General features: G+C 47.6%; 1 protein-coding gene across 3 annotated transcripts in view; it reads right to left on the bottom strand.

Annotated features, from left to right (window-relative positions):
- The window catches only part of pum (pumilio), an 87578-nt gene that overhangs the window by 8063 nt on the left and 63336 nt on the right, over positions 1–16179 (bottom strand). For all 3 annotated transcript variants that reach the window (XM_084601538.1, XM_084601539.1, XM_084601540.1), the window contains 2 exons: positions 13851–13988; positions 1065–1396 (listed from right to left, as the gene is read on the bottom strand). In XM_084601538.1, coding sequence (XP_084457664.1) covers positions 1065–1396; positions 13851–13988 — 470 coding nt within the window. The remainder of the gene's footprint in view (positions 1–1064; positions 1397–13850; positions 13989–16179) is intronic.

Genomic DNA, 16179 nt, shown 5'->3' on the forward strand with positions numbered 1-16179 from the left:
GCTTACTGGACTGCAGCTGTCCAGGTTATGGTTCCACTGAATCAGTCTGCACCAAGTAAAGTACAAGGGTACATTATATACCACCCACATATGCAGTTGACCCCTGTGGGGATACACACGAATCCCCTGCCCCAATTATAACAGCCGCAATTATCATGCAAGTTACGCCAATGTTAGAGAGGTTAGTGGAGGAGGAGGGCACGCCGGCCGCCCTTGCTACATTCCTCCCAGTCTCCCACAGCGACACCAAGTGGATTTCCCTCTCTCCTCCCGACCTACCCGGGCTACTTCCTCTCCCTGGTACAAGATGAAGAGCGCTCCTGTCACAACTTTTTCAGGGTCTTATGACGGTTGGTCGTGCAGGCGCACGGTTCTGTTTTCCGTTGGGGAGACCGCCGCTTCACCCTCACCGCGCGGTCATCGTACGCACTTACCGCAGCAAGTCGTGAGCGCGAGGCCAAGCCAGGTGAGCAGAACACTTCTCTCACCTCCTCGTGTGTGCTTCCCCATTCGGTGTTTTTTTTTGCTCGCCTTTGCTCGCTACGGCGGTTGTATTAAACTGCCGTGCCTTGCCGCATACTCAGGCATAATAAAGCCTGTTCGAGTACGTAACCTGGTGTTTGTCCCCTCTGGCCGGACTCGCACCGCGGAATGGGGGTCACAGCTCTGCCTATTAGTGCTGGCACACTGAAGCTAGAAGGCGACTAGCATAGAGCCCCCCTTGGCGCATTATTGCAAGAGTAACCCCCATATTCTTGGCGCCCCACGTATTCCATACTGAAGAGGCAAAGAATCCCCCTTAAAAATCACATGCAAAGATATAGCATAACTGAGCATGTTTAATGAACGCTCGTAAACGAAACATCCCAATATATGGAACTATGCCACTGAAAGAGGCACTTTTCCCGAAAGGCGTTCCTACAAGTAGTGGCAGGTTGGTTTGCAGGTACGCATTTCGGGATGGTTTGCAGGTATGCATTTGTGATGTGACAGCAGAGGGGCAACTTTTGCCTCAGATACAGAATAAATCTAAGCCACAAGTTTATGCTGAGCCGGATACTTACCCATCAACATAGGCGCACACCTCCTCAATAAGCAGGGCGCGCTCCGAGCGGGAAGCATGCGTGACGCACTTCTCCACCACGTTGCTGGCGAACTTGTGCTGGGAGAGGGGCAGCACCCGGCCCCGGACGGCGGCCACGATGCGGCCCTTGTCCTCGGGGCGGCCATGCTCGAGCACATGCTGCACCACATAGTTGCCATACTGGTCCTGGACCAGCTGCTCCGTGTGCTGGTGCAGTTCCTCCAGCACAGGGCCAGTCTGCTCCCCCGTGCAGTGCTCCAGGATACGCTGGATCACCCGGCACCCGTATGGGTGCGTCGACAAGGCAAACACCTGCACATCATCTCTGTCCACTCAGCCATTCTGGTCGCTCTGTTTAAAACCAAGCAGAACTGTAACCTTTTCACTAATTGAACAACACTAAACAAAGATGCCAATACTGTTCAATGTTACCTAAGTGTAAGCTAATGTCCACTGCAATGTCAAAGCTGCATGCTGAGGCTGCTCTTTCCTATTTTTTATCATGCTAATTCTGTGATGCAACCAAGAGTTGCAAACTGCTAAACCAAAGAGCATGCTTCTTGGCAATATAGTCAAACTTACTTGTAGTAATACTGAAGTTCCAAGGAAATATTGTTATAAACAGGTTATAAAGCATTAGCTGCGGGTGACCGAGCGTTCTTCTTCCCCAGCCCACATACAGTAAAACCTCGATAATTCGAACTCGGTTAATTCGAAATCCCGGATAATTCGAAGGTTTTCTGCGGTCCCGTATTTTCCAATGTAAATTTGGCCGGATAATTCGAACAGGCGGCCTGCGCCAGCCCGGTTAATTCGAAAATTTTGACTGCTATGCGGCAATGCCTGATCCATGTTTCGCCGCGAACCCGGCGAAACGACGGCCCTACGGAGCCGCGAGCCAAAGCCACATAGTAATGGTGATGATTTATAGGCGAAGCGCCCCAGCCGGAGCACTCTCTGCACAAAAATCGGTCCACAGTGCGCCTCGCGCACCGCCGAAACACGCGCCTGCAGAGGAGAAGACGTGCTTCACTGCAACACGGCGGGCATACCGGTTTTTATCACGTGACCTCGCCCCCACTCCATCCCTTGGTGTGCTTCGCCCACTCTTCCCCCGTGCCTCCGACACTGCAAGTACGCCACCACCACCGCCGCGCCGGTCTCGCCTGCGCCATTTCTTTGTGTTGTGCGCTGTGGTTAGGGGTCGGCTACTGTGCCGTTTTTTTGGGCGGGACTGTGCAGAAGTGCTAGCTTTGTGACCGTAGCAGTGCAGAAATGCCAAAGTACAAGACTTTAACGCTGCAGCAGAAGTTCTGCTTGATCCAGGAAGCAGGCAAGAGCGCTTGTTCGAAGACCGAGTTGGCCGCTTGTTCGAAGACCGAGGATGAGTCCAACGCAGTCGGCTTCGCCGAGTATATCAACATTGAGAGCGAAGAGCAGACTGGCTACTCTGACTTGGAGGAGTGAGATCACTGCTGGTACGAACATGCGCGATGACAGCGACGATAGCGACGACGACACCGACGAGCCTCCCCGAGCACCTGCTCTTGGTGAAGTTATCGGATCGCTGAACGTTATCCGCAGTTCTGTTGAGTGCCGCGGTGGAAGTTCAGAGATGTTTCGTCTATTTGACCAACTCGAGAGCATGACCTTAGGAGCTGCAAACTACCGGACGCAGCAAACCAGCATCTCTGATTACTTTCAGTAGTAATTCAAAATATGCCCAATAAAGGTAACACGTTCCTGCAACTAATTTTTTTGCCTAAGTCTTATTTCTTGGTGTGTTCGGTTAATTCGAAAACCCGCTTAATTCGAAGATTTCTCGCGGTCCCGATGACTTCGAATGAACGAGGTTGTACTGTATAAAGACCCGCTTTAACCAAGCCGTATGAATGTGCCTTAGTGGCCTACAGGGGTAACGTGAATGCCAGGGTCCTAACAGGCCGATTCTGACATAACAGTCCCATGTAAAACGAAAGACCCAAATTGGCAGCTCCTGCCAGGGGACCGCGGACACGGCGACGAGCGGTTAAACGAGGTGTATTATTGCTTTCGCAATAAAAAAAAAAAAAAAAGTTGATTTGTCATGGTAAGCCAAAATGCAAATTAACTACACTTAGCACTTATTTTCCCTCCAGTTTCGGGTCACAAATACTCATTAGCTCAAAGTCATTGTCTAGAGAATTATGTGAAAAACTACACGACATAAGCATAGACCGCTTTTGCTAAGCTGAACGGAAGTGCCTGCGTGGCTTGGAAGAGCGTGCTTTAATTCCTGTCTCAAAAGTGCTACTCAAGTTGGCAGCCCCTACCAATACGAAAGGCTATCTGGCACAGACATAACTCCCAGAATGAACTTTGGGTCACAGTTTTTCTTCACACCTTCAGATAGGATTACATGTGTTAAATGTCTCGAAAGCACTGATTGTGCGAGCTCGGTACAATTTCATATATAGCAGACAAAACTAACAAATAAATAAAAGAATGATGCAAAACTTCTCAACTTTGACACAGAACCATCAAAGTTTTGCTCTGAAAATATGAGAAATGAAATGCCATCGCATACCATTACAAAGGGAGCCTTTCCAATGCATGACACAACAATTGCAATTTCTTTTTGCTTGTACACAATTCCCAGTTTAGATTTAGAAACTGATAGTACCATTATTTGCTAAGGCGAGACATGGGGATTTGCGGACAAAAAGGAATTGATTTACCAAAGTACTTTCCGAATCAAGATGACAATATTACAACTTCCGATAAAGTATTTATTAAGGGGGGATGAGGGTCTTAAAAACTTCTTTTTATTTCTTAACCTATCTTGCTGAAAATTGCCATGGTGATATATCTTTGAATGGCGATTCCAAATATGTATTTAGATTTGAAATACCTCATCTAGACATGAAAATATGGCAAGATAATGTACTGCACATAGTGTCTTTTCTTACGGGCCATTACGGCAATTTCTTAATTAAAAAAACTGGTTTTAAAAATATGCTGTCATTTCCAAGAGCCTACTGCACATCCTAAAGCTAAGGAAATTTTTAAGAAGTCATTATATAGGTAATGAATGAATAACAAAGTTAGGAGAAAAAAGACAATGTGGGAGTAATTAGTTTACATCTGATCTAATTGCTAGTCTATCAGACTTTATCGAGCACGGAAAGCTTTAGGATGTAGCTGAGATTTTACTGAAAAAAATGATACCAAGTTCAATAAAATCCGTGCATGCAAACATTATGAAAAGTTCCGTAAAGCAAGGCTTTTTACCAAATAAACAAAGCTGAGAAAACTGCATTCAAAGTTTTACTCACTGTGCCACTTTTGTTTTCCAATCACATGGAAAGATTTTATGCTTTAGCATGCAGCCCAGTTATTGGTGAACAAAATGACACCAAATTTACATAAATCTGTTCATGTAATGGCTGTGAAAATCTATGTATGGCATTGGCACTTGACAAAAAAAAAGATGCTCAGAAAGTCACTTGCTACAGTCTCTGAATCTTAAATCATTTACATAAGTCCTGCGCAGTACTCTTGGGTTTTGTCAGGCCTGTGCCTCTTGGCCATCTTCTTCTTCACCTTTTCACTATCGGTGTGACCCTTATCAGACCTGCACAGCCTCTGTTTATCTTTTTCAAAGCTCCTACGAATGAGGCACCTGCCAGGGCTATAACCAAGCTGCTCTGCAACAGCTCTGCTGGTTGCTGCCATCCCTTGATTGAAGCGAGAAACTGCTTCTGCAACAGCCCTTTGAACAGCCAGCAAAGAGTCATGCGTGTTTTTAGAGCATTGGCTCCAGATAACAGAGTGCAGGTACTCGATAGCATTCTGTGTCATGCCATCTTTGCAGCGCTTCAAAAGGGCCTCGTCGCCCAGCCTGGCAAAAACTGGCTCAAGCGCAGTGCGAACATGGCCTGGCAGAGGGTTTTTGTGTGGTGGAGGCTCCACCTGGTTTGCCAAAGCACGATTGAAGGCACACCATGAATCAACTCCTTGAGGACAGCAACTGTGATCTGGGGCTTCATCTGTTGAGGTCAGGTGCAACAGCGTAGCTTGCACTGCCTTTTTCATGCCTGCGACGTTGTGGCTATGGCTCCGCAAGGCATACCCATAGTAATTGGTGATCTTTTTTATCTTTTCTTGGGTAAGGTTGCCCTTTCCACCAAGAGATTGCCCTTGTGCCTTCTTTTTCTCAACCAAGTTGAGAAGAGCCGTCCCCATCCGCTTGTGGACATGGTTGAGGCAGTCTTTCTTTTCGATGGATATACCGTAAAAACCCGCGTATAATACGAACCCGAATATAATACGAGGTGAAATTCTGGAGACGCGAAATGGAAAAAAAAAGTTTTTACCGCATATAATACGAGAGAGAAAAAACAAGACATTTATTGAAATCGGACCTCACACTTCAATCACTTTCATCTTCAGCAGCGCTTTCCTCGGAAATTTCTTTGTCGGACAAATCATCCCACAGGTACTCATCTTCTGTGCCATCGAGGGCGTTTGAGATGCCGCACTTCTTAAACGAACGGCGCACAAGCTCCTCTGGGATGCTTGCCCACGCGTCCACAATCCATTTGCACAGCGTGGCTGGCGATGCTCGCTTCAGCCGCCCGGCCGGCGTCACTGCAGGCTCACCTGACCGCATCCATTCCGCGTAGCATCGCTTGACTGCGTCCTTGAAGGGTTTGTTGACACAAACGTCGAGAGGCTGAAGTTGTGAGGTCATCCCACCCGGAATCACAACAAGTTCTGTGCGGCAGTCGCTTAGCAGCCTTTTCACCGAGTCGGCCAAATGGCAACGAAACGCGTCCAGCACGAGGATGGATGGAAAGGACAACAGTGCACCGGGCCGTTTGCACCACACTGACTTCACCCAGTCGAGGACAAGATCCTCGTTCATCCAACCTTTTTCGTGGCATCTCACGATGACATTCTTCGGCAGCTCCTCACCTTTCGGCATTGTCTTGCGCTTGAAGATGACATAGGGCGGGAGCTTGCGGCCGTCTGCCGTGCACGATAGCATGACTGTAACCCGCGTCTTCTCGTTTCCAGTAGACCGGATACAAACTTGTTTAGAGCCTTTCTCATGGACGGTGAGGGGCGATGGCATGTCCAGGTAAACCGGCGTCTGGTCAGCATTGCCTATTTGCCCCAGCTGAAAGTTTTTGGTCTTTCGCAAAGAAATCACGTGGCGCTGAAAAGCCACCAGCAGCTCTTCGAAGGATTCGGGCAGCTTTTGTGAAATCGAGGTTCGCCGGCGTAGCGAGAATCCAGCACGGCACATATAGCGATGTATCCAGTGCTTGCTTGCTTTGAAGGCGGAGCTCGGAATTCCCTTTTCCCTTGCAAGCTCCCTAGCTTTTGCTTGCATAAGCTCTACGCTCACAGCTAGATGCGATGCTCGCTGTTCTCGTACGAACTCCGTCAGAGCGAGTTCAATTTCCGGGAATGCGCCATTCTTTGGCCCGCGAAAGCTTCTTCGCATTCCCTTGCACGCGAAAAGGGCTTCTTTCTGTCGTCGCCATCCGCGAATGCTTCCCTCGGTGACGCCAAACTGCCTCCCGGCCGCACTGTTGCCGATGTTTTCAGCAACTAAAATCACCTTTCTCTTAAAAGCAGCCGAGTACTGTTTCCGAGACCCTGGCATCCTGCTCGTTCACTTAAAGAAAAAAGCGTGCACTTTTTCGCGAACCGTGGTTTGCACGAGAGCACATGCGCTGATGCTGTGCGCACTCGACGACTCAACAACAAAGAGACGACACCTCGACGTCGTGGCCACTGCGGGGTGCGGCCACGTTAGGGCAACGAAGCCAAGCCGTAGCCGCACATCGATAACAAAGCCAAGCCGTAGCCACGCGGCAACAACGAAACCAAAACTTCTCGCAAAACTTTGACATTTTGGTTGGGATCCGCAAATAATACGAGGCGGAAATTTGGAACGCTGAAAGTTGGAAAAAAAACTCGTATTATACGCGGGTTTTTACGGTATATCCATACACGCCTTCCTGGGTCAATGCATGAAATGTGCGGCTATCACCATCCGAAAGTATGGTTGTGTACCGCAACCCATTTTTTTCCAAGGACCTATTGAATAAAATCATAGCTGCTTCGGCCTCCATTCGTCCGGCATTGCAGTCAATGTTCTTCATACACTTGTGGTTCACAGCCCAGTCACCGTAACCATCAACACTGGGATCAGGTGCCCCTTGGCACCCACGACAGTACCTCGAAAGCACAACATGGTCCAGTACAAGGCCAGTGTACAGTTCTATAATGCAGCCAACTGCAATATTTGAATTGTGGCCACGCGTTTTCCATGTGCCATCAAATATCAAGTCTACATTTCCTGTTGGGTTCAGGAAGTCTTTGTATAAGTCCTTCACCACTTTGACACTTGCTGCTTCTGTAGCAGTAGCAACTGCCTGGCAAGCTTTCACCATGGTGTTCATGTGCCCCCTGAAAGTTTTGTGGTGAAGTCCTCGGTGGGAGAGGTTCATTGTTGCACAAAAATCCGCTAGAGCAGTCACTCCCTTCCCTATACTTTGTATGCCTTTCATCGCCCGCAGATTTACTTCAAAGGGTGTGATGCTAGATTTCCTGGGCACTCGTGGCGACGAAAAGTGCCGCTCGGCGAAATCGCAATTCGAACATGTGAGCACTAACTTCACAGCTAAGCCATACTCTCTTCTGCTGCATTTCGCGAGTTGAACACTGGCCATCCCACACTTGCTGCAGCTTGTGGATGCAAACAGCTTCTTCAGTATGCTCATATCAACAATTATATACTCAGTGCCGCGATCGTCGTCTACACTTACTGTGCTGACGTTCATCAGCTCGAACTTCCGGGAAGTCGCGGACTTCTTCACCAATGACGTCTTGGCGTTATCTGCACATTTTTTGCGTCCCGCGCACTCCGCCTCCGTAAAAAACACTGTGTCGAAACGTTGAACACGCGAGCTCGGTTTAGCCGCGTCTGTCGGCGCTGAAGCGACGTGCGGAAACGCCGAAGTAGTCGTTAGGCTTAGCTCAGCCGGCTGGGCCGCTTCCGACGACACAGAATTTGAAGCGACTCGCAGAGCATCAAAAGTAGATATTTTCGACGGGCTAAGTCCAGGCGCATCCACTGGAACCGCAGACACTTGCGGTAACACCGAAGTTGACGCCGATCGGCACGGTCCAGCCGCGGCGTCCACCAACGAAGCTGACATCGACGATGTCGGTCCAGCCGCGTCCATCGGCAAAACTGTGGTCAACGAGTTCAATCAAACCGCATCCGCCGACGGCCCTGCAGCTTGCGGCAACACCGAAGCTGTAGTTCTCGATGTGGCACTCTTCTTATTCCACGCGCGTCTCCTTTTGCTGACTGCTTTTCGCGTGCTTGCTTTCAAGCGCGCGTCCCGTGCCATCGAGACACACGGAACAGACACCAGGCAGGCAAATACACACGAAAACAATAACTTCGAAGCTAAGAGGAGCGAGTTAATAGTCAAAATATTTACAGGAACGATGAGAAAAAATGCAGAACGAGAAATGCTAGGAAACAAAGAGGAGCGCAAAAAATCACGTGCCAGTGGGCAAAAGCAGACGACGAAGAACCGGCAACGCGGTCGCGGGAGGTGAGGCATGCGTCAGGGCCAATCAGAGGGCTGCGCCTCGGAGAGCGCGCGCTTTACCCAATCAGCGGCTGTCTCGCGACGATTCACCCCTTGCGGACGGATGCCGAAAGCTCCGCTGTGCGAACACCTACAGCGTGCTGAGACGCCAGGAGAGAGAGCGGGAAACGAGCTTTCAAACGAGTCCAAGATGGTGCCTATCAGTTCGCGCCGCGCGGAGCTACGGCGGCTTGAAAATGGTGCAAATTTTCGCGTTTGGCGTTCAATTTCGGCTCACCGACGTTTCTAAATTGCCGTTTTTTTAATACTTTGAGTAGGAATTGAGCTATAATATTTTGTAGAGGCATAGTCGGGACATTGAAGACTTCAAAACAGCAATTTTTAAAAATTGCCATTTTTGACCATTTTTCGCGATTTTAAGACCTGCGTCCCCCCTTAACTTATTGCTCTTCAAAGTTACCAACAGGGTGTCTAGCAAACTACTATTTTCAAAATCCCTGACTTTTCCAGGTTTTCCCATAATATTTCAGTTCAAATTCCCTGACGGGTGAAGAGGCTAAAAAATGTAGCTGCTGGTGATAATGAGCATAAACGAATAATTCCCGAAAAAGCTTTTTATTAATCATATTTTGCAGTTTACAATAGTGAAAGGCTGTTATTAGCGTTAGTGGCGGGTAAAACCGATGCAAGTTTACTGAAAATTAAAAGCGCACTGATGCTAACCTCAGCACAGCTCTTTGATACTACCAGCTGCGAAATTTCCTATAGGCCCCATGTATCAAAAGCCGGCTGTTTTGATTGGTCAAAAATCGGGTGTATATAGGGTGCCTCGATGCGAGGGTCGGTCTCGAGGGAGAGCGCTCGAGACTGGCCGTGCCTGGTGCATAATAGTGGCGGCGCCTGCGGCCATTAAAGAAAACCGAGTCTAAGTTGCAAACTTTCAGATTGCTAATAAATGCGCAATAGGCTGAAAAATATAATTAGTTAGAGACTTGCAGCAGCGAAAATTCTTAAAGATAACAGTCGTAGAGTTAATAAAGGGAGACGCGAGTCTTATAACAGTTGAAAATGTTCAAAAATCGATTTTGAGAGAGAGGGAGAGAGACAAACATTTATTCAGAGCAGGAGTGAAATATTCGCCCAAGGTGAGCAGCCTCCTCAGTCCAGGAAGCCGTGGACCTGAGCCATCTCCAGAGTCTTGTCACAAACTCATTTTCGAAACGCCTATCCTTTCGAGCACTTTCACTCAAATTAACGCTGAATTTGGTCAGGAAATGTGATAAAAAGGCTTTCAAAACTTCACGGCAGCCAAGATATGCCCCCCGAAAAGAGAAATTTTGTTCAAAATTCCCGCGCGTGCCGCGGGCGTTGCAGCCGACTGATCGCCGCCACCTTGGGCTTGGTTTATATACCTGTTTTCGTGCGCGATCTCAAAATGGCTCCGCTCAAGCGGACTGGCTGCACGCATAGGTTTTATAAAAGAACGTTTATGGCCTCTGATTAGCGGGCTTGTTCCGTGTCTCCCATTGGCCGACATGATCGGCGCGCCATTTCTTTTTTTTTTTTTTTTTTTTACTGTTTTGCGTTCGCTGCCGTGGCCGCTGCTTCATGCGCTCGTTTTTCGATGCATTGATTTGTGGAGTTTTTCCTTGCGATCGAGATTCCGGAAAAACAGTAGATGGTAACCGTGCATTTAACGAGGCTTTGAAAGCTGCAAGACATGGGCATGGAACAAAGACCAGGAGACGCCAGCCATAAACGTGCCGTCGGAATCAGCCAGTGCCAGATTTGTTAGATGTGCAGGGAACATCAATCGCGCTGCTCGATGACGAACCGCGGGTTAAAATTACAGCGCGAATTTCATCTCGGATAACGGTACACTTTGAGTTGATGCCGCCACCGCGTACTGCTATGGCGGATCCATCGCACTGCCGTGCTGTCAGGAAAGTCCGCGACCCAACTAGAGTTTCATCTCAGCGTTAGTGCAGGATGCTGGTACAGAGTTTGTGACTGTGGACATGAAAGTGTTAAGCAATTTTATTGCGCACACGAAGCGCGAAACCTGCAGCGAGATCGCAAAAACGTTAGCGGTCAACCACTGGAATGCTACAACGGACCTCAGCTGTAGCTCAGCTTGCCGATCGCTTTCGCACTGGCCGCTGGCGGCGCGACGCAGCACATCCGCATATTTTATTGAGTACCCAACTCCCGTGCGTATTGATTCTTCTATTGTGGCAGCTCAGCCATGCGCTGGCGTCAAAGTAATATATCGCGCCTCGCCTTGCGTCGTAACCGCAATGGGGGCCGTGCAAAAAATCTGTATGAGTAACATACTTGCTGTGCGCCAGCTTAAAATGAATATGCACTGCAGAATATATTGTGCCATTTTCCCTGACATGGAAAAATGTTTGATGGTTTCCGTGACAATTCCCGGTTGCTAGACGCCCTGACCAATGTGGCAGTTTTCCTCGCGAAAATGACAAAAAACAATTTCCCGAGATGCGCACATTATAATATATGAAAGTTGTAGATTAAACTAATGAAATAGTTTCACGCTATCATGTAAAGTTATGACGTAATCTATTATTAAATTTACGACAATTCTCAGGCTTCTTGTCATAGCATTGCAGCAGTGTGGTGAAACTAGACAATGACGTCATTATGGGTTACATTTGAACTTTCAACATCTTCCAAATCTTTCATCGAGTCACCTAACACCACCAAATGACGCCACGTGCCTTTTACCTTCGTTGGCGCTGGTCTTCCTCAGAGCAAACGTTTCCGCGTTGTAATAGAGACTACATCATCACTGGTGTTCTCATTTGTCATCGTGTACTGCGGAGAAGCCTGAATGCGGTAATAGTCTTATTTAGAAATTACGTCGTGAATTTAAATGCTAGCGCAAGACAGGCAAGACGGCTTGGCATGAAGTAACCTTAGCCTTCATACATTCGACTCCTTTAATTTAGTTTAATTCTAAAATCTCCTCAGTTCCCCTTTTAAAGGGACACTAAAGAGAGAAAGGAAGTGGGTTTGCATCGATAGATAGCCAGTTCCTGATTACAAAAAGACCACTCTTACTGAAAACAGAGCTGTTATAAGGTAGTAAAGAAGAATAACAGAAATACAGGTATCGCCACCACAGCCAAACGGCCGAGGCTCGCAACTACAAATCACGTGACGCGCTAGGGATCCCGGAGGCTGACAAATGCGAATTACGTTGTATGTTTGAATGCAATAGTACGTTTTTTCTCAAACATGATAACACGCTTTTATCATACGTAAACGACGGCGAAAATACAACGTAAACGTTGCAAGGCAAATACAAAAATATACTTGGAGGCGCCACAGGCGCCCACTTCAGTTTTGGTTATGTTTCGACTCGGGCATTTCGTGCGCACTTGGATAGTTTGGTTGAACTTGCAGCGCCTGAATTACGAGCTTGGAGCAGCAGATGCGCCTTGATGGTTCCCATTTGAGCATTCGGAGACACGAGCGAGCGAAATCCGCTACCGCCGACACACTCCTTCGTTCACACTTCTGCGCCAACATATCGCCGCCGTTGCCGCTTCGACTGCGACCTGACCGCTTGACTGCAGCTGCGTACGCCACGAAAAGCATACATATGCTAAGTACCGAAGGAAAAACGCATTATCATTCAATTGTTCACTAAATCATGGCACATCTGACCAACATATACTGCGTCAACAAGACCTTCAACGTGCTATTTGCAGGCGTCGTTAACAAAAGGGGCATACGCGCCGCTCATACCAAGGAGAGCGTCGATATATTGCGCTCGGGTAAAAAGTAAAAACTAAAAATAACGAAGCACCAGAAATACATTACAAAAGGTTAAAAAAAATCGATTTGTAAAAAAAAAAAAAAAAAAATTGTTAAAAGCTATAAGATTCGAACTCGCTACTGCTTGCTCCGTAACGTACGGCGCTAACCGGTCGGCTACGATAACGAAGCACCAGAAATACATTACAAAAGGTTAAAAAAAATCGATTTGTAAAAAAAAAAAATTGTTAAAAGCTGTAAGATTCGAACTCGCTACTGCTTGCTCCGTAACGTACGGCGCTAACCGCTCGGCTACGCCGCGCCGCACGAACCTTGGAAATAGTTCTAGTTTTCATGTCATGGCCCCATTTACAATAAAGTGTTTCTGCTGCCGGTCTAAAAATTACAATTTCTTGATCATCGGCGCATGCTGCCTGCTCTCACGTCTTGCAACTAATGTTCTGGATGCCTATGCGCACTATATTGTGCACTGGATCCCTTTTAACATGTGAAATTTCACAGCGCTGGCAAATGTAGTGGCGCCGGCACTTCGGTCATGTTCTGCTACCGTGGACGTAATTTTCGCTGAACACGGAGCTGTAGCACAAACCTTGAAGGAAAAAAGTGCGACGAAGCTTCAAAACTGACAAGCGCAGCAGCGAGGACACTATTTTGCTAGTAACTAAATCTTATTTGTATGTAAACATGTCAGGAAGCGTTGCGATGACCGGGGGCTCGGTTTGTTGCAAGAAGGAGCGCAAAAGCTTGTGCAACATGTAAAGTATTGTGCATTACAAGCGCTCTACGTTTTTTTTTTCTTCCTTTGTGGGCCCATCGCTCGGTAAATTACTCTCTTCATCGTTTTATTTATTTCGGCTGAGGCCGTCATTGCGAGTACGCTGTTGCCATGTTGGCCCTTGAGGGATGCGACGCCGCGGGCCGCGCCGGCTCGCTAGCTATCACGGAGTCGCCGCTTACGTCGTAGTGTGCGTCACTCAACTCCAACTACGTAGCTGGAGGCCACAGTTTGAATTCGACCGGCGGGAACAAGAAAAAACCTCAACTTCTTATCGCAATATCTCAGCAATTATTCGATTTTTTGCTGCCGGATATGCGGCGACAGTGTCACCAAATGTAGTTTATTAGATTTTCATACCATCTTTGGCAGTCTTTAGTGTCCCTTTAACATCTTCACATCTATATAAGTCGGTAAACTCCAATTGTGTATTTGTGATCAGCAAAAAACTATACAACAGCCATAAAAATTTCAACTTTGTAACTTAAGAAAAAAAAGATCAGACCCCAGTGTCTCTCCTTGAAGTTGCTCCAAAGGAAGCAGCCCTTCCCTGTGCAAAAAAATTCCTTACCTGTCCTTGAAAGGCGTTGATCACAAACTGCAGAGCCGAGGGGTCTACACACTCGATGCACTTCTGTACCACGTGGTTGCCGTTCTGGTCTTTAACGCACTTCAGCACATGGCCATCCAGCTCTTTCACAACCTCCTTCTGCGCAGAGCAAACAAGACGCCACTATGAGAAGACGCCCACTCAGTCTGGAGGATCAAGGTGCTCAAGGTGATGCTCCTGCCTCAGACAACTACCTTTTGCAACAACAGTACTACAGTCAAACCTGGATAATTCGAATTTTGGTTATATCGAACTCGCGGAATATCCCCTTGAAAATCCCATGTAAAAGTATAGGAAAGCTGCATCGTATATCGAACTCAATTTCACCGGTCGTTCGATATATTGAACTCCGCACCACGCTGTGGACGGTGCACCTTTCCCAAAGACGATTGCATCACCCTCGGCTGTTTACAGCGCAACGTTTTTAAGCCACGCACGGAAGGAATAAGAGGGCAGAGTTCAGCAACGGCTGGTCTAGGGCAGTGCCAAGCCCTTTCCCCAAAGGAGCGCCATGTGCATGAAAGAATGAGAGGGAACCAATGTAGCCGTGGTGTTCGGGAGAGGGAAAAAACGCGATAGAGTGAAGCGCAAGGGTGTGCCCACTCTCCTGCCGAGCTTTCTCTCTCTTTCCTCTCTCTCTCTCCCAGTCTTCGTCCGCAGTAGCATGCACTACGCATGTGCGGACAAGCCAGCTCAGCTCGTGCAAGACGCAGCTACGGCGGCTGCGGTTGCTAAGAAGCGGCAGTTGTTTTTTTTTGCTTTGCGAGAGTCATTAATCCTTGCCGACGTTAGGAAGCAGCAATTTTTTTTTTCTTTTGGGAGAGTCGTCCTTACTTGTACTGAATGTGTGGCACAGCGTAAGCTATGACGGCTGCAAACGCTAAGTTGCCGTTTATTTTTGTTTTTTTCTGTGAGCCGCCCATTTTTGCATCTACAAATCGACGAAAGCACGCGGTCAGCTGCGATCATGACACAGACTTTTAGCATTGTTCGCTTCAAACGGCATTTGCAGCTACCACGCTTTCCAATAATTTTGTGGCAGTAGACTATGCCCGCCCAAAGCGCGGCAGGTTTTTTTTTGTGTGAGTGTGAGTCGTCCATTCTAACATCTATAAATCAACGAAAGCACACGGTCGGCTGCGATCATGACACCAAATTTTAGCATTGTTCGCTTCAAACGGCATTGAAGCTATCACGCTTTCCAATGATTTCGTGTCAGAGGGCTATGCCCGCCCCAAGAGCGGTCAAACCAGGTTTGTGCAATCAAGCCATCACGGGCACTCTGCCAAGTTCGCTCCCAGCCACCGTGATCTATCAGAAGTGTAGTCAAAAGATAAACACCTCGTGACGTTATTGCTGCGTAGCATCTTGGTGCGCTGACAATAAATGAGAGCTGTGCATGCAACTGTCGAAACGGAGGGACGCGCCACTGAAGGCTTTTTTTTTGTTTCAAATTCTTGGGGGCAAAAGTGGGAAGTGGGTTCATTATGCGAGTGGGTTGATTATGCGACAAATACAGTATCAGTGGTGTCTCAAGCCGATTTCTGTATATCGAATTATCGATATATCAAACTATTTCACGATCCCCTTCGAGTTCGATATATTTGGATTCGACTGTATGTGCTAGTGTCTTGCCCACTGCCGCACTCAGCGTTAATCCCCCACACACTGGCGAAGGGTCGACAGAAAACAAAAAACGTACGCTTCAAACCAAGTTCCTGTGGTCACAGGGTGATTCAGTTCAGCCTACACATTAACCACATCATTCAAGAACTCTTACCATTACGACTATCACGTAGCACATATCACAATACATATAAAGGCTGTGGTACTGAATTGCAGGTACTGAATGCCTGTGCGCAGATAATGGACTTCGCTGCGAAATCTCTGGATGAGTCATGCAGTGGCATAGCCAGACCTTTCCCATTTCCTCGTATGAAGACACCAAGGCTACATAAGCTCAAGGGGAGAGATAAGGGATCTGCTAACTTGAGACAATCTAGGCGATATGAACCGGATAGTTAAGAATTTGTAAAATTCCCCAGTTGGAGTGCAACAACTACAATGTGCAAAATGAAGGTTCTGAACCCTCTCCTGCACCATTACATGATACAAACGCGCGAGCTACAAATATGATTAGGCACTCCATACTGCTTGCATGTCAAAGCCTTTACTCATGCTGTAGATGTTTAGATAAAAAAAAAAAAAAAAAAGTGCCCACACCACACAAATAAGGGTGCTGCATACATAGGAAAATTCACGACAGCAAACCTCCTAGTCGCACTGTACG

The sequence above is a fragment of the Amblyomma maculatum genome, chromosome 4 (assembly GCF_055883805.1).
Source record: "Amblyomma maculatum isolate TAMU_Amacu chromosome 4, ASM5588380v1, whole genome shotgun sequence".
Lineage (NCBI taxonomy): Eukaryota > Metazoa > Arthropoda > Arachnida > Ixodida > Ixodidae > Amblyomma > Amblyomma maculatum.